The 18,025-nt window shown below is 42.7% G+C and overlaps 1 protein-coding gene across 1 annotated transcript; it reads right to left on the minus strand.

Annotated features, from left to right (window-relative positions):
* Nucleotides 1-1,206: 1,206 nt before the first annotated feature.
* LOC109912734 (zinc finger protein 367-like) lies at nucleotides 1,207-18,025 on the minus strand. The gene is made up of 5 exons (XM_020512171.2): nucleotides 17,622-18,025; nucleotides 13,677-13,827; nucleotides 7,070-7,189; nucleotides 6,601-6,742; nucleotides 1,207-4,825 (listed from the first exon to the last, which is right to left on the minus strand). Exons 1-5 carry the CDS (start codon nucleotides 17,865-17,867, stop codon nucleotides 4,606-4,608), a joined length of 879 nt encoding a protein of 292 aa, XP_020367760.1. The 5' UTR covers nucleotides 17,868-18,025; the 3' UTR covers nucleotides 1,207-4,605.

Genomic DNA, 18,025 nt, shown 5'->3' on the forward strand with positions numbered 1-18,025 from the left:
CCAGACCTGCTGAGTTTCTCCAGCAATTTCAGTCTTTTATTTCAGTTCTTCAGCAGCCGCCAGTTTTTCTTTTATTAAAAATTTACAGCTGCACAGTTCGCTACCCCAGTGGGAAGTGAGGGGAGCTATCATGCTTTAGCCCACCAGGAGTCCATGTAGCAACAACATCAATTTAATTGCGTCATTGCAGGCCTTGAGAAAGCATCATCAAAATAAAAAAATAAACAAAGCCAGCTGTCTTCATCTAAAAGACCTTTATTAAAATTATTCTGCCATTTATTAAATAGTTTATATACAGTGCAATTAAACTACACAGTCTTGTTGAAATCAATCTTCCTTTTGCTAAATTACATATTCACACAAACCAGATCCCACACGCTGGTGGTTTGCAGGCAGCTATTCAGCTCAAAAAGTGTACAGAGGACAGAAATTGATACAGAAGATTACTTAATGCTTTCAAAGCTTCTCCAAACAATGATTTTAAAATCTGTCCAGTTTATTGCATTTGTAAGCCTTCACTTTAGATTTTATTTAGTTATTTGTTAATTAACATGTTCAAGGTTTTGACACCACCTCCTATATCTGTGACCTCTACCCCTTTAGAAAGGCAAGGGCAGCAGTATCACAGAAATAGCTGCAACCCCTCCATGCTATTCATCATCCTGACTTGGAATTATATCCCCATTCCTTCATTAGCTCTGGGTCAAAAGCCTGGAACGCTCTCCGGCAATTACTGTGATACTACCTTCACCACACAGACAACCATGGTTCAAGGTCGCAACCCACCATCTCATTTTTAAAAGGACAAAAAAAAAGATGGGCATTGAATGCCAGCTACAACCACATCCCTCTAATCAATTTTAAACAGTGGATCCTGTCTGGTGTTAGCTCTTTTGATTTCTAATTAAAAACCATCTTCAAAATCTCAAAACTAATTTATAAACCTTGATTTACCAAAAAGAAAAACTGCACTTGAGCTAGTCTCCTAGTCCTGACCATTTATTTATAGCTTAAAGAACTTCTGGATAAATTTGCACATCATTTTCTGCAACCCCACCCCTTCACCATTAATAAATGTGTTATACACTATTTGAACTGAAACACTAGCAGCCTTCAGTCTTACTGAACTGCTGCACAAGTTTCTCTTTATACCAACACCCCCACCCCCCCCAACCCATTCCTTCATTGAGGAACATGAGGATTTTTTAAAAAATCTTCATTTCCAATGACCCTGTCTCAAAGGAATTTCTCCTTTCTCACTTCACCCCTCCCCCAAACACACACACAGCAGTCAAAATGATATCTCACTAGTTATCATTAGTCAGATAATATTTTAACACCAATGTTTGTTCCTCTTGAACCAGTGGAGAAAATTCTCCACTCTCATCCATATCCCACACATAATGGGCATTCAGTCAATTGCCAAACCTCAAGTCTCCCCTTTTACAAACGGAAGTGGCTTGATATGTAGTGCAAATGTATAACTTAAATAGCCTCTACCTTTTCAAAGTGTGACTTACAGTAGGAGTCACAAAAACAGGGACTATAGTGAGCAGGGTGAAAACAAAATTTGTCAACAAACCCACCTCTACACCCAATTTCTTCTGACCTTGTTAAAGACTCATCTAAAACAAAAAAAAAATACTGCCATTGCTGTTATGCAAGTTAAAAAGTCAGTTCCGGATTTTGTGAACAAGCTCAAAAGAACTGAATATCTGGGCATCTCTTCTAGCTCTCTCCCCATCCATTGAACACACCTCCGACATCCACCCCCATTTTCCTTCTCCCTTGCTCTTCATTCTACTCCTCAGATTGATTTCTCCACTTCCTCTCCATCCCCGTTTTCCCCTCTTGTTCTCTCCTCCATGACTCCCACCTGCTCTTTCTGCTCCATTCCTCTTTCCCTGATCCAACTTTGTCCCAGTGCTCCTCTTCATCTTCAACTTCCTATCACACATCCCTTTTCTGCCTGTTCTCCTCCTCATCCTCTGTTGCACCATTATCAACCCCTCCCCTATGGCCCTCCTATTTCCCAACCCTTGCATCGCTACAGGAAGCCACTGATATAGAAATTTTTTTTCACTCAATTAAAAAGGTGCAGAATAATCTGACAATCAGGTGCAAATTTGAGGCATTTGAAGGGTTGAAAAATGGAGAGTCTTCTCCTGGTCTGGGAGTTAAATTTAATTCTTCATTGGATCCTCTTTGTCTTTATAATCTTCCATCATTTTTAATTGAGACAGAATGTGAGGATCCAGGTTGAAAAACTACCAGCATTACTAAATTGGCTTCAGTTTTCAATTTGTCTTAACGTAACACCAACTTTGTGTCAGCTCCTTCCCTTTCCTGAAACATAGAAGATGAGCAATAAAATAAGTTTATAGGCACTGCTCAAGAAAGCCAAAGCATTACATTGCCCTTAGCCCATATTCACATCTGTCAAGCAATAAACATGCATCTAGGTAAAGTTGTCATAATCCCAGAGAACCATAGGGCTGCTCTCTCATTAGAGACAAATGATTGCAAGTTTAACCCAAAGGCACCATTCTTCTAGCGAGTAGCAAGGTTGAGAAGGCAGGACCTTCATGATAACCTCAGCTGGTGCAGCAATTTACATGCATTATTGGCATCACTCTGCATTGCAAACCAGCCTTCCAGCCAACTAAGCTAACTGATTCCCCATGTGACTACAAGTTGGATAAAAGAAGAGGAAAATTGTTAATGATTAACACAAGACAGATTTGTAATTATTGGCAGTGCTGTTAAGTGCTGCAGTTTCTATGTGCATCAGTAGGTGGCAATGAATTCTGACAGTTTACATAAAAAGAGACAGAACTGGAGTGCTCAACACGTTTCCACTGACTGCACTAGCAGATGGCTTAACTCTGCCATTATTCAGCTTATCTTGCAGATACATTCTATTTTGCTCAAGAAGCACACAATTTATAGACAGTCAATGTGGACTTTTATAAATTCCTACTTTAGAAATAAAACCAGATTGACTTCAAACCAAAACACAAACGGATTCTAAACAAGGCCTCACACCTAACATGCGTTGTCTGACCTAAAATGTCACCTCTTCTTTACACTGATAAAACCTGTAGTTCTCTCAGGACAATGATTTAAAAGGAATTTGGGAATTTACATATACCTATCAATTAAAACTTTCTAACTAATTAAAGATTTAACAGCATCTTAGGTTTGTTTAGTACATCCTCAGAGGTGTGACCCTTTGATTTTTTACTTCTAAATTCTGTGTCTGATACTACCTCTCTTATGAACACCTGAAGAAGCAAGGCTCCAAAAGCTTGTGTTTTCAAATAAGCTTGTTGGACCGTAACCTGGTGTCGTGTGATTTCTGACCTTGTCCACCCCAGTCCAACACCAGCACCTCCAAATCACAGCTTATCTTCACAGGTTCACACCACCCACTGAAATGGAAAACATCCATGAAAACCTTTCGGAATCAGATAGACATCTTTACCGTGGCCTCAGAAGGGTTGTGGATTTAAGCCCCAATGCAATATGTAACCCAGGTTGAAACTCCAATGCAGTGTTGGGAGTGTGGCACTTGCAAAGGCTCATTTCAAAATGTTAAAACTGAAGCTCTGTCTGTTCTCTCGGGTGAACGTAAAAGATCTCACTATTTTGAAGCTGCTCAGTGTGTCCAGGTTAATATTTCTCCTCTAATCGAGGACTGATCCGGTGATTACCTTATTGCTTCTTAGAAATTTGCCCACCATATATTAATAGCTACACTTCAAAAAGTATCCAGTTGACTGTAAAGCTATTATAATACAGTGGCTCAGTGGTAAGCACAGCTGCCTCACAGCACCAGGGATTAGGGTTTGATTCCACTCTTGGGTGACTGCACAAACTCCACACGTTCTCTCCGTGTCTGCATGGGTTTCCTCTGGGTGCTTCCGTTTCCTCCCACAGTCCAAAGACGTGCAGGTTAGGTGGATTGGCCATGCTAAATTGCCCATAGTGTCCAGGGATGTGCAGGCTAGGTGGATTAGCCATGAGAAATTCAGGGTTACAGGGATAGGGTGGGACGTTCTTTAGAGGGCCAGTGTGGACCTAATGGGCTGAGTGGCCTGCTTCCATACTGCAAGGTTCTACAATTTTATAAAATACAAGCTCTGGCCTTCAAGCCACAGAAACTCCTGAAGCTAAGCACAATAAGCGTTAGCTCCGCAATGTAAAGGATCATCACAAACTGGTCTACTCTGATACACATACTGTTTCTTTTAAAACCGTGTATTTAAAATTGGTTTTTAAAATAGTGACTGAGACAGTATTTTTTGTCACTTATAAGCAATGGGGTCCCAGTTAAAACATGCTTAAAAGAAAACAGCAAGTGAGCAACCAGAGGAAGATGCAGCTTTGACAAGGACCAAATAAGAATCTTCACTCTTGCTGTACAACAGCCAAGACCAACACCTGTAAACCTCCAAGAGCTCCAGTCAGAGAGATTGGTCCACAGGCTCGAGCTCAAAGAGACAGCATGCACTGGACTCACTTGCCACTTCTTGTTCCTCTTCCCCATCCCCACTCTGCCAAGTTTGGATGGGTGAGGGGGGTTGGGGGTAAGTGGAAGGCTGATCAGTACAGCTGATCTGTGGAGAGGTTTGCCAGCTGGATAAGTGCCAGTGCCCCATGCCACCGCTCTCTCTGTTCCTGCAGGTGTTGCCCAGTATAGCACTGTTCCTTCTCCTCTTCCTCCTCTCGGTTGTTCATTGGGTTTTTCTGTTCCTGGTCAGATTTCTGGCAGTCTGCCTCTTCCTGCACTGGGACTGGACGCTGTTCTCGACTCTGCCAGTACCTGAGAAAAACGTTCACACATTCAAAGATCTCCAGTTGGACAAATAAGCAGCAGCAAATCCAAAGTTTGGTTTAACGTCCGCACTGTCCCCACTGTGGCCCCTTTATGGCTAATTTTCTGTAATTACGGCTCCCCCCAGCCTGTAAATTTTCTTATGCAGCATAATTGATACATTCCCCTGTCACTGTAGTACTGTGCTGCAATCCTAATAACACAAGACTGCACCAACTCTATTATCGAGTCTGACAATTATTTGCTGTCAATCTCCTACCAAAACCATCCAATGCCTCCTTGGATGCCTCAATTGAACCTGCCTCGACCACATTTCCAAGAAGTGCACTCCATACTCTTAACAACTTGCTGGGAGAAAAAAGTTTTTACTCAATGACTTGGCCTCAGTTATGCAGCAATTTTGATAAAGAAAAGCATTGTTTGAAATCTCAAAACTCAAACTTTGTGGTCTCAAACTCCAGTGAACAGAAAGTGGGTACAGGGCCATTGAGTTGGATGATCAGCCATGAGAATATTGAACTGTGGTGTAGACTTGGAGGGCTGAATGACTTGTTCCTGCTCTGACTGACTATGTTTAATAAGGAAAGCACATTGATGGAAAGGGAGGAGAACTTGGAAGCTGCATTCAAAAGAATGGTAAATGGAAGGTCTTAAAAATAAGTGGAGGCTGATAAATTCAGCAAGGAACGCAACAGAAATGACTTTACGCAGCGAGGGGTCGGAATTTTTCTTCTTTATTCGTTAACAGGATGAGGGCATTGTGGCTAGGCAGCATTTATTACCCATCCCTAATTGCCCAGAGAGCAGTTAAGAGTCAACCCACATTGCTGTGGGTCTGGACTTACATGTAGGACAGACCAGATAAGGATGGCAGTTTCCTTCCCTAAAGAAGATTAGTGAACCAGATGGGTTTTTCCAACAATCAACAATGGTTTCATGGTCATCATTAGATTCTTCATTCCAGATATTTTTTTGAACTCAAATTCCACCATCTGCTGTGGCAGGATTTGAACCCCGGTCCCCAGAATATTATCTGGGTGAGCCTATGGAATTCTCTGCCACAGAAATCAATCAAGGCTAAAACATTGAGTGTTTTTAAGCAGGCTGAGAAGGACCAAATGGCCTACCTCTCCTATTTTCTATGAGTTTCTTCACTCCAATTGTAGAGAAGGTTTGGAATTCCCTACTCCAGCAGGATGCTGAGGCCATGTCATTGAGTAAAAACTTTTTTCTCCCAGCAAGTTGTTAAGAGTTTGGAGTGCACTTCTTGGAAATGTGGTCGAGGCAGGTTCAATTGAGGCATCCAAGGAGGTATTGGATGGTTTTGGTAAGAGATTGACAGCAAATAATTGTCAGACTCGATAATAGAGTTGGTGCAGGCATGTTGGGCCAAATTGCCTCCTTCTGCACCATAATAATTCTGCAATATTTATAACAATGAGCAGTAGATTTCCAGATATTAAACATACCAAAGAAAATGGGGATAGCACAATGGGTTGAATGGCATACTCCTCTTCCCAATCCCCTGTTCTTATATTGTATGGAAAGAGACGACACTGGGGTGAGGTATGTAGACAGGTGCACAAAACCCCAGCACTCCCTGCCAAACAGGCCGCAGATATATCTTCACCACGTTCCCAGAGGGCGGCTCATTGCCACTTTCTTGGGGGAGATTAGTAATGGGCAATAGATGCCATAAACACTCAATAAAACAAATACATTAACAGTTCAGTTATTGGAGTCAAGAGAGCTCAATATCTCACCTTGTTAACCACTCCACTACTGCCTTGTCTTCTTCAACCATTGTGACCTTGCCCTGTTCCGTTGTACCATCATGCCTCCTCAGCCGGGCATACGGGTGTTTTGCGCAGTGCCGATTGGCATGAGTAAACTTGCTGACACAACCTGGAAAGAATTTACAACATTACTTTATTAACAAGGGGATACCGAAGCTGTGCCTCATCACTACAGAAATGCAACAGCACCAAATTTCTCAGGCTCAAAGCAGATGCATTACGTTTATTCTAAATTGGCCTCTCCAGAGCAAACTTTTACAAAATGTGATAAAAACTGGGAGCATCCTCACATGGAGCAGACCCAGACTCAATCAACTACATCTCAAATGAATAAACTTGCAACTTACATTTTATGTAGCATTCTCAACATACTTCAAGGTGGTCAAGAAAAGCACGTTACCAAATAGAATTGGGCCCCAATCCAAATATGACTCACCCGGCTCGGAACAGATGAAGGGTTTCTCTCCAGTGTGCAGGCGTTGGTGCGTCTTGAGCTGCCCACTCTGCACAAAGGCTCTCCCACAGCTTGGGTAGTCACACACATACGGCCTCTCACCTAAACACCACACAAACAGGGAGAAAGAGAAAGGAAAAAGTACTGAATGGTGGGATTTTTGCCAACTCCAGAACCCAAACAGCAACCTATTTTTTTTTGGTGGGGGGGGGGGGGGGGGGGAAAAAGAACGACTAAAATCAGCAAATGTTAAGACAATTATCTATCCTTTTATAAAATTTTTTGAACAGCCAACAATTTGAGGCTTATTTTTTTTGACTGGACCGCCAATGGAGTTGACTTCTTGCAAAACTAAGCCACAGCTACCTAGACTACACCTCCTCTCACCCACCTTCCTGCAAAAATGCGATTCCCTACTCCGAATTCCTCCATCTCAGCCGCATCTGCTCCCAAGATGGGGTGTTCCACTCCCGAACATCCCAGATGTCCTCGTATTTCAAGGACCACAACTTAACCCTCCAGTGGTTGGAAACGCCCTCGACCGCATCGCTTGTGTTTCCTGCACCTCAGCCCTCACACCTCCTCTCCGCAATAAAAACAAAAGACAGAATTCCCCTTGTCCTCACGCATCACCCCATTAACCTCCGGATTCAACGCATCATTCTCCGCCACCTGCAATCTGACCCCACTACGAAGGATATATTTCCCTCCCCACCCTTATCTGCCTTCCGGAGGGACTGCTCTCTCTGCTACTCTCTCATCCGCTCCACACTCCCCACCAGCCCCACCACCCCTGGCACTTTTCCCTGAAACCGCAGGAGGTGCTACACCTGCCCCTACACCTACCCCCTCACCCCCATCCCAGGCCTCAAAAAACCTTCCACATTAAACAGATGTTCACTTGCACATCCGTCAATGTGGTCTATTGCATCCGCTGTTCCTGATGTGGCCTCCTCTACATCGGTGAGACCAAGTGGAGGCTCGGAGACCGCTTTGTAGAGCGTCCGTGCTCTGTTCGTGACAAACAACAACACCTCCCAGTCGCAAAGCACTTCAACTCCCCCTCCCGCTCCCAGGACAACACGTCCATCCTGGGCTGCCTCCAGTGTCACAACGACACCACCCGGAAACTGGAGGAGCAGCACCTCATATTCTGCCTTGGGAGCCTACAACCAAATGGTCTCAATGTGGACTTTACTTGCTTCAAAATCTCCCCACCACCCGCCTCATCCTAAGACCAACCCTCCCTCTCATCCCCACCTCCTTAACCTGTCCATCTTTTCTCCCACCTATCTGCTCCTCCCACTTCATTGACCAATCCCCACCACTACCTACCTGCTATCACCATCCCACCTACCTTTCCCAACCCAACCCCTCTCTCTACTGATTTCAGAGCCCCCTTCCCCTCCCCCAATTCTGAAGAAGGGTCCGGACCTGAAATGTCAGCATTCCTGCTTCTCTGATGCTGCCTGGCCTGCTGTGTTCCTCCAGCTCCACACTGTGTTATCTCTGACTCCAGCATCTACAGTTCTTACTATCTGTTAAACAAACATGTTTGCCCAGTTCAGCTTCTGATCATAGGGTCTGCAATGTGTTATGGAGCACTGATTTCTCGACCTTTCTTTTCATAAAAAAAAAAGGATAAAGGACCTGTTGTCACAAGCAGGTCTGTGTTTTGGGTTGGCCCCTTTCTAAAGGGGACCAGGCACTCAGCCCGAAAGTGCAGCAAGGCTACCAAACCCACCTTAAATGTTGTTAACACCAAGCAGCGGCAACCAAAACAAAAAGAAAATGAACAAATGCTTTGTGGTTGAGAAGCTTGCACAAAGGCTCAAAGCCCAGAGTCAGACAGCAAGGTGAAGAGGAGTGAACATGATGAACTGCAATCACAGGTAGAGCCCCTGGCTGAAGTTTCTAAAACACATGACTCCAGATTCAGTTGGAGATCAATTAAGATCAAATAACCTCAGTGCAAAACTAGAAATCAAATTTTCCAACTGCCTGCTGTGCGTGACTCAGCCACATTGTCCAAATGAGCTAGGGGATTCCCAACATAACTTCTTCTTCAAAAAAAAACAGAAGCTGCTTGAAATTAGAAGTAATAGATATCTTGGGCGAGGGAAAGTTTAACATTTCAGGCAGCATCTTTGGAGAGATTACCAGTGAACATTTCAAATCACTGACCATGAATAATTCTGATAAAATATCACAGTCCTGAGCCATTAACCTGGTTTCTTTCTCCATGCCAAGAATCTGCTTGCATTTACTGTTATTACAGAGTAATAGAACCGACAACTGACATGGAGGCCATTTAGCCAACCAAGTTGCGCTAGCTGTCTCAAAAGCAAATCACTTCACCCCACTCCCCAAGTCTCCCCTCAAACCCACAAGTGAACCTACCAAGTGCATTCCAAATCCAAACCACTGTTGCATAATCTTTCCCCTCCTGACCATGTCACCGTTGCTTCTTTGCTGTGTAATCTATAATGCATGCATATATCCTTTAAATAACACTTATTTTAAGTTGCGTTTTCAGTGTGAAGGAAGTGAACAGTTAACTTGTAAATATTTGTGTGGCCATGGTGACTTACTTTAAACCAGTGTACTTTGGCAGCACTTAAGGATTTTTGTTTATCGTAGGATGCTTTACAACTTAGCAAGGTAAACCATTATGCTTTAAGCATACTAGCGAACAGTCAAAAGATTGACACTGTTCTCTACAGCAACAGCAAGAGTGCAGAGAGCTGTATTGCACTCTTCCAAGATTGAAAAAACCCCAACTCAAAGTTAATTTTCAGGGAAAACACCCAGAGTTTAGAGAGAGTTTTTTTTAAATCTTTTAACTTCTATTGTGCTTTGAGCAATTCTGAAGTCCTTGGAGGGAGATGGTTGTATAGTGCACTGCTTCTGAGAAGAGGCAAATATGAAGATTATGAAGGGCATGGACAGTATGGATAGGAAGCAGCTGATCCCCTTAGTTGAAGGGTCATTGAGTGGGATCATAATTTTAAGGGAAGGGCAGGAGGTTTAGAGAGGATTTGAGGAAAAGCTTTTTCACAGAGGGTGGTGGAAACCTGGAATGCACTGCCAGAGAAACAAAACCACGTACGTGAAGGTTGTGAGGATGAGCACTTGCAATGTCATAACAGTTAAGGATATGGATCTAGTGTGGGGAAAGTGGGACTAGTGTATATAGGTCAGCACAGATCTGATGGGTTGAAGGAACTGTTCTGTGCTGTATGAATCTACAGCAAAACTAGATTACCTTAAGAGTGTGAGGAGATAGCAATTGTTACAAAATAGAATACAAAACTTCAGGAGTTTACTTAAAGCTCAGTATTTTTAAGTTCTAGTGGACGAGAACGCCTGGAAGAAGCTATCAGCGTTTCCAGTCTCGCAATTAAAGTCACAGTTACCTTCAGCTTATATAGAGGTGTTAGAAAGAGGTATTTTCTCTAGTGTGGCTACTGTACAAGGTTTTTTTTTAATTTTCAAGGGCATGTTTTGCGATTCATGAGAGTATACATTTACTGCACGTTTAAAATCTGAATTTGCGATACAAATAAATATTTAGATTATTTTATTTTACCTTAATTTATTTTGGTTAATAAACTTGAGTTTTATTGTTAAACCAAAATCTGCAATATTGCAGGCTTGTGTTTCAGTAAGGGATCACCTTGTTAAAAGCAAAACAAAACAACACAATTTTTCAGAACAGGGGCAGCACGGTGGCTCAGTGGTTAGTACTGCTGCCTCACAGCACCAGGGATCCAGGTTCGATTCCACCCTCGGGCAACCATCTATGCTGAGTTTGCACATTCTCCCAGTGTCTGCGTGGGCTTCCTCCGAGTGCTCTGGTTCCCTCCCACAGTCCAAAGATGTGCAGTTTAGGTGGATCGGCTATGGGAAATTGCCCATAGTGTCTCAGGTGGAAAATACAGGGATAGGGTAGGGGGTTGGATCTGGGTGGGATGCTGTTCAGAGGGTCGGTGTGGACTCGATGGGCTGACTGACCTGCTCCCATACTGTATGGATTCTATGATTCTATAACAGGATCTGAAGGGTCACTGGACATGAAGCATTCACTCTACTTTCTCTCCGCAGAAACGGCCAGACCTGCTGTTTGTCAAGCAAGAACACAAACTGCAATTTTGAATATGGTGCCAAGGAGGTTGAGTGTAAGGGGGTTGTATGATAAAGGAAGGTGTTCTTTTGCTTTTTCCATCCTGCAAAAGTTAGTTATTACTCCACTAAGATGATGAATCTACCCATATTATGACTACCTGGTAAGTGGTTAAAGTTCCTATCCTATTAAACCTTAAGACATTTTTATGCACATACATATAATATGTTTGAATTAAATAAAACAAGTAATTTACTTACTTATTTTCTCTGTTTTTATGTATATATACATACACACACACACATGCAATGTAAAAAGAAAGTAAGTAGTCAAATTACTTGTGTTATTTAATTAAGATACATTAAGGAAGGCAGGACAGGTGATGTGTCAAAGCTACAGCATGTTGGGGCTCCTCAATATCATCGTGATCCATGGAAAACGCATCTGCAGTGTGGATGAGCTAACTGACCATGGTACTTGAGTGGGGTGAAGAAACAGCTACGTAGTGTAACAGGGAATAGTCGAAGGATTGATACTATTATCTGCAATGAGAGTGCAGAAAGCTGTGTTGCCTGACCAGTGCCAGGGTACAATATACCTGCTCAGGGCAGGATAGTAACTAAAGTGGGAGGAGAAGAATCTGATCATGATCTGTGTCACTACAAATGACATTAGCAATGACAAAGAGAAAGGTTTTGTTTTGTGAGTACAAGGGGCCAGGCACCACATTAAGTTACAGAACTTAGCCATGTGCAATTTGACATAGGGCAGCAAGATTAGAGAAATCAACGTGTGTCACAAAGGCTGGTGTAGGAGATGGGTTTCAGTTCATGGTCACCGATACCAGTACTGAAGAACTGGGGCCTGTGCAGCTGGAATGGTCTACACCAGAACGGTGGTGGAACCAGTTTTCTAGTAAGAAGCACAACTAGGAAAGTAGAAAGGGTTCAAAACTAAATGGGAGCAAGGGATCAAATTTGGGAACTCCCTCAGTTTAAAGGGAGAAAAGAACAGGTGCAAGACTAGTGTTTCAAGCTTAAATAAGGGCAGTTATTAGGGCACGACAGTCACAGTGAGGTGTCAATTTAGGTTAAGGATAGGTCAGTGGAGATGCAGTGGCTAACATTTAAGGCAAAATTCAAGACAGTATCAAACTTAAGAAAAACGTAATTCAGAAGTAGGTAAGAAGACTGGACAAAATATAAAACAAAACAGCACAAAAAGGACTAAAAGATGAATAAGGAGAGAAAAATTAGACAGCATAACAGAAAGCTAGCTGTTTTAATAATAGAATGGTTTTATTTATTGTAAGGGGGATTTAATAAAGGAAATAAAGAATAGGAGATTATGTTTCGGTTATACAGGTCAGAAGTGAGACTACATCTGGATACTCATGAAATAAAAGATGATCAGGCATTAGTGGGAATGTGGATTTGAGGCTGCAATCAGATCAGCCGTGATTTTATTGAATGGCAGCACTGGTTTGAGGGATGGAGTGGCCTACTCCTGCGCCCAGTTCATGTACAACAGCCCCTGAATTTTCAATTCTTTGTCACAGCTGCAATTCCTCAACGATTATTTCAACAATATTTTAAAAAAAAGATCCGAAGGGAGAGTGTGGAAAAATTGACACCCAAAATGGGGAGTGAAGGAAGGTGGAAAACTAATACTGGATGATACCAGCTAAAAACCTATAAATTCAAAAATATTACAAAAAAAGTCAGGTGTATGAATCACTTAGATGATATTATCCAGTATTGATCTGGCAGGGATGCCAGAGGCCAGTTAGAACTGAGGAACATATGATGGGTGAAAACTTGGCTGGGTATATAATGGAAAAAAGTAATCAGTGGAGCTGGCTGTCCTTGAATTGGAATAAAACTCTGAAATAGGAAAGAATCAGCCTGCATTCTGTCTAAACAGCAGTTAACCTTTGAAACAAAAACAAATTGCTGGAGAAATTCAGCAGTCTAGCAGCATGAGTGGAGAGAAAACAGAGTCAACGTTTCGAGCGAGTGACCCTTCTTTCGGTCTGGCGGTGGTGGTGGCTGTGGGTCACCAGATTGGAAATGATAACTCTGCTTTCTCTCCACCGATGCTGCCAGACCTGCTGAGTTTCTCCAGCTATTTGTTTTTTGTTTCAGACCTTTAGTACCCACTGTTCTTGGTTTCATTTTAACATCTGGTGTTTAACATTTGATACACAGCTCCTCATCATGTAGTCTAGAGTACAAATGGAATTAAGTTTTAGATTACAGAAGCAAGACAGAACCAAAAAGGTTAAGCGTTTAACTCAACTGACACCCCAAATGGAATGAGCTAGAGTAAGAGACATTGTGAGAAGTCTTGAGCTTGCTGAGTCAGTGAGGAGATGGGTAGGAATGATGAAGAGAATGATCATCAACGTTGTGAAACGTGCATAGAAAGGATCAGTGTGATACCAATGCTCTCCCCATATCTGCATACCAGTGTGTGTCCTTTTGTGCGCTTGCAGCGATTTCTCTCTTGGGAAAACTCGATTGCAGACGTGACAGCGAATCCGGCTAGTGGACAGGCTGCCCTCGTTGATCAAATCTCGGACTATTTCTGCTCTCGGCCGGCCACGTCTCATCCCATCCTGCAACATACAAAACGAAGGACGTCACTGATGTGCATCGACATTCCTGAGTTAGATTCAACATCCACTCTCCCAGTCACCGTTAGAAAGGGTGGAATAGTTAACACATTGCAACTGGCTTTAGTTCTAAAAGAACCAAGTGAGAATAATTAAATTACATAAAGTAAATAATGGACAGGGTTAGCATTCCCAATTACTATTCAAATACATCTGCCTGAACAGGAAAGGATGGCCAGTGACAGCTCAGAATGTCTTTGTAGCAGTGACCTTGGGAACAGCTACCGGAGGACTGTTTCCTAGATTGGTTCAGTGGTAGCAATCCCACATGAAATGGATAAGTTTTGTCCTGTGTTCTGCTCCATTATACAATAAAGACTATTCTTTCGGTGAGATTTCAGAAGCCTCTGCTTGGTCAGAAGGCTTTACTCTCTCATGGGCTGAGGCCATCACTGACAAGGCTAACATTTATTGCCCACCCATAATTAGCCTTGCACTGACTTGCTTGCTTGGCTACTTCAGAAGACGGTGAAGAAAAGTCAAACGCATTGCTGTGGATCTTGAGCCGCATGCGGGCCACGTAAAATATGGATGACAGCTTTCCTTCCCAAAAAAAGGGGATTAGTGAACCAGATGGGATTTTACAACAATTGCTGTGGTTTCAAGGTCACCATTATTGAGATGAGCTTCTAATTGCACATTTAGAAACTCAATTTAAATTGTACCAACTATCACAGTGGGATTTAAATCCGTGGCCACAGGGCATTCACTCAAGCTCCTGGATGACTAGCCTAATGACATGATCTCTATACCTGTTTCAGTCTGCAAAAATGTAAAGGTGGCATTTTTTGTAATGGACAAGGAAGTTAACCTTATGCAGCAAAATGTTCATTTGGGAAATCAGGAGTTTTCACCCATGTAAGCCCCACGAATAGTTGACCAACAGTGTATTATCAGGGGCACTCCATAATGTTCCATGAGCTTCCTGTACAATTTTAGGTGTATCTCATCTCTAGTTCTTGCCAACACTGTGCCGAGATGTCAAAATTAATTATCCATTTTACTTTTTTGTATACGTTCTTGCTATTATCTGCTATATTGATTGTACAGAATTATGTTCCTGGACCAACAATCCAAGGAATTTGGAACTCACTGCCTGTAAGGGTGGTAGAGGCAGAAGCCCTTTTAACATTTAAGTATTTAGGTATGCCTTTGCACAAATGCACATAGGCTATGGGCCAAATGCTGAAAAACTCGATTAGAATAATTTGGTTCAGAGATAGTAGGAACTGCAGATGCTGGAGAATCTGAGATAACAAGGTGTAGAGCTGGATGAACACAGCAGGCCAAGCAGCATCAGAGGAGCAGGAAGGCTGACGTTTCGGGCCTAGACCGAAGTTATCCTCCTCCCTCCGGAATCATTTCTGAAGAAGGGTCTAGACCCGAAATGTCAGCCTTCCTGCTCCTCTGATGCTGCTGGGCCTGCTGTGTTCATCCAGCTCTACACCTTGTTATCTAGAATAATTTGGTGTGTTTTTTGACTGGGACAGATGCAATCAGCCAAAGGGCCTTCATCTGTGGTCCATGATTCATCAAGATGCAAATTCTACCTTGGCAGTCAAGATTTGAAAGCAATTTTTAAAAAAAATCAGTAAAAGAGAGAGTCGCCATAAAGATGTTAGCATTGATAAACTTGAACTTTCACTACTTTTTTTGTAGGAAAGGAAAGCCATGACTGAATCTTAACTACCCTCTTAAGTGGTAATTTGGCTACAAACTGTTCAGCAGCTTAAACAGTGGCCACTACCACTTTCCAGGGCAACTGGGAAAGGGCAGTGATACCTGAACGCAGTCATTTTGACATGAAAGGAGGCTGTTTGATCTATCAAGTCCATGCTAGCTCTCTGCAGAGCAGTCCCATCAGACTCAGCACCCCACTCTATACTAGCAGCCCAGTAAACTAATTTCCCTCAAGTACCTCTGCAATTTCCCTTTTGAAATCACTCAACCTTTCCACTCTTCAAGGCAGTGAGTTACAGATAACCGTCACGGTTTGGTCACGAAAAGAATTCTCAACTTCCTGGATCTCTGGCCAGAGACGTCAAAATCCTGGTCATTTTTATATGTTTTTTGTTTGCCTCCACAATAAAAACTAACTTCAAAAGTAATTGATTAGCTTCACAGCTTTCAGAATGCTGCATAAATGCAATATTTTCTTATCCCTTTGACTGCAGCAGAGGCAGAAAGCACGGAGGAATTTAACGAGCGATTTGGGAAGGTATTAAGCAGCAGATGATGGTTTTTAAGACCGGGGAGTTGTTCTATGCTCCCAACCCAGCCTGGTACTTTCCTATGCTCCCAATCACACATATACATACAAACCAGGAGTTAACCAGATACTGCAATATTGTGTGTGTTTTTAAATTAGTACACAGGCAGGAAAAGGGAGTTGCAGCCAAGGTGAGACCAGCCATGATTATATTGAATAGCAGAGCAGGCTCATGGACTGAATAGCCTACTCCCACTCCCAGTTCTTATGTCTGTTTTTTTTCAAATCCCACATTCTTGCCTTATTATTAAATCAGCTTGCTCAGATGTGTTTATGGCACACTTCTGGGACAGATAGGCCTTCCGACTCAGGGACGTAAACACTGCACCACTAAAGCGTGTTCTGCCTGTCCCCATCACGTTTTCACCCGCTTGCTTATCAAGAATCCAACTGCCTCAAAAAAAAAATTCCAGGATTCTGCTTCCACCTCTTGAGGAATGGAGCTCTAAAGGCAGGAACAGGGTTTCAAAGGCTGACAGGTACAGACAGCAGTGAAGATTACCTCGCTGCAAATGAAATAAACGGAGAACTAAATATGAAAGAGTGAAGATTGATTTAAAAACTTCCCTTGCAGGAAGCCCCTAGGACTTCCTCCAATTTGAATTGACGCTCCCATACATGTAACACCGACAGTAGCCAATCATATGCGGGGGGCGAGGCCAACATTGTCCCGTCTCCATGGAGATGGAACCTTGGCGCCTGCTACATTTTTGGCGCGTTCCACGCTTGCAATTTCAGGCCATTCAAACGAAATTAGAAACGCGGCACTAATCTTAAATAATATTAGTTCGTTTTAAAGGAACTCCCGACTTAAAATTTAATTATACAAGCTCACGGTCGTAGAGAAAGGGGAATATTGCAAGCTATCACTTTCAAACTGGATTCAGAAAGAAAGTCAGAGACTTTCTCCAGCTCCACACTGCGTTATATCTCAGAGAGAAAGTGTTGCGTACAGAAATCAGAGAGAAAAGAAGTTATTGATCTGGAAATTGAATCGTCAGATCAGTTATACCTGTCAATAAAAGTTTGTTTTTAATATTCTGAGATCCACGCTGGTCGTGGGTGGGGTGGAGTTGAACAGCATGTGGTTTTCGGTAATCCTGCTGCCCACAAGCTATAAATTAAAAGACCCGAAGAAAAAAATCATAACGGTCCCGAAATATTAATTGCTTATCTCTCCACAGAGGCTGCCAAATCTACTAATGTCCAGCCGCACTGTTTATATTACAAGTTAAATATGATCTGCAAAGACTTGGAAGAGCTTTATCTTTTAACTACTGCTGACAAGTGCAAGGTTACTTTAAGTGCAATCTCGCCCCTCTTCCCTTCTGTTGTATTTCTTTCTGACAGGTTAGTTATTCTCTGTATTGGGTACTAAAGGACCGAAATGACAGCCTCCTAGCTATGCAGCACATTTCCACTAAGATCTGTTATGCGACAGCAACAAGAAAATCCAAGCCTCCTTTACCTTGTACGCGGCGATATCGGGACTCTGCCTGGGCGAAGCGGACCCTGTTGATCCAATGCTGGGGGTCGGACTCAAACTCATACTGTTGGAGTTTTCCGGCCATTTGTAGGGAAAAACCATTGAGAAATCCCCCAGGTTTAATTCCTCGGTACCAAATTTGGATTGGAATGGTGTGGCTTTAATGACAGAGACAACCATTCGCTTGGGCGAATTGCAACTCGCACTCCCGGACATAATGATATACATTGAATTCTCCTTCGTTTTTCAGGAGAGAAAAAATAGATTGAAAGTCCAGGTCCCTCTAACTCCTTTCCCGCGTAATTTTGCCTGCTGGGAAATCTTATGAACCAATCAGACTAGATACGCGAGGGAATCCCCGCGTTTTCCACCCAATCAGCTGGTGG

This window comes from Rhincodon typus, chromosome 29, assembly GCF_021869965.1.
Source record: "Rhincodon typus isolate 14 chromosome 29, sRhiTyp1.1, whole genome shotgun sequence".
In the NCBI taxonomy this organism is placed as follows: Eukaryota; Metazoa; Chordata; class Chondrichthyes; order Orectolobiformes; family Rhincodontidae; genus Rhincodon; species Rhincodon typus.

What these genes read in the sequence shown, in the direction of transcription:
- LOC109912734 (XM_020512171.2), bottom strand. Translation starts at nt 17,867, where the DNA reads ATGTATATCATTATGTCCGGGAGTGCGAGTTGCAATTCGCCCAAGCGA. An exon ending in CCGATATCGCCGCGTACAAG is followed by an intron (nt 13,828 to 17,621) that starts GTAAAGGAGGCT and finishes TGTATGTTGCAG; the next exon opens with GATGGGATGAGACGTGGCCG. An exon ending in GCACAAAAGGACACACACTG is followed by an intron (nt 7,190 to 13,676) that starts GTATGCAGATAT and finishes TGTGGTGTTTAG; the next exon opens with GTGAGAGGCCGTATGTGTGT.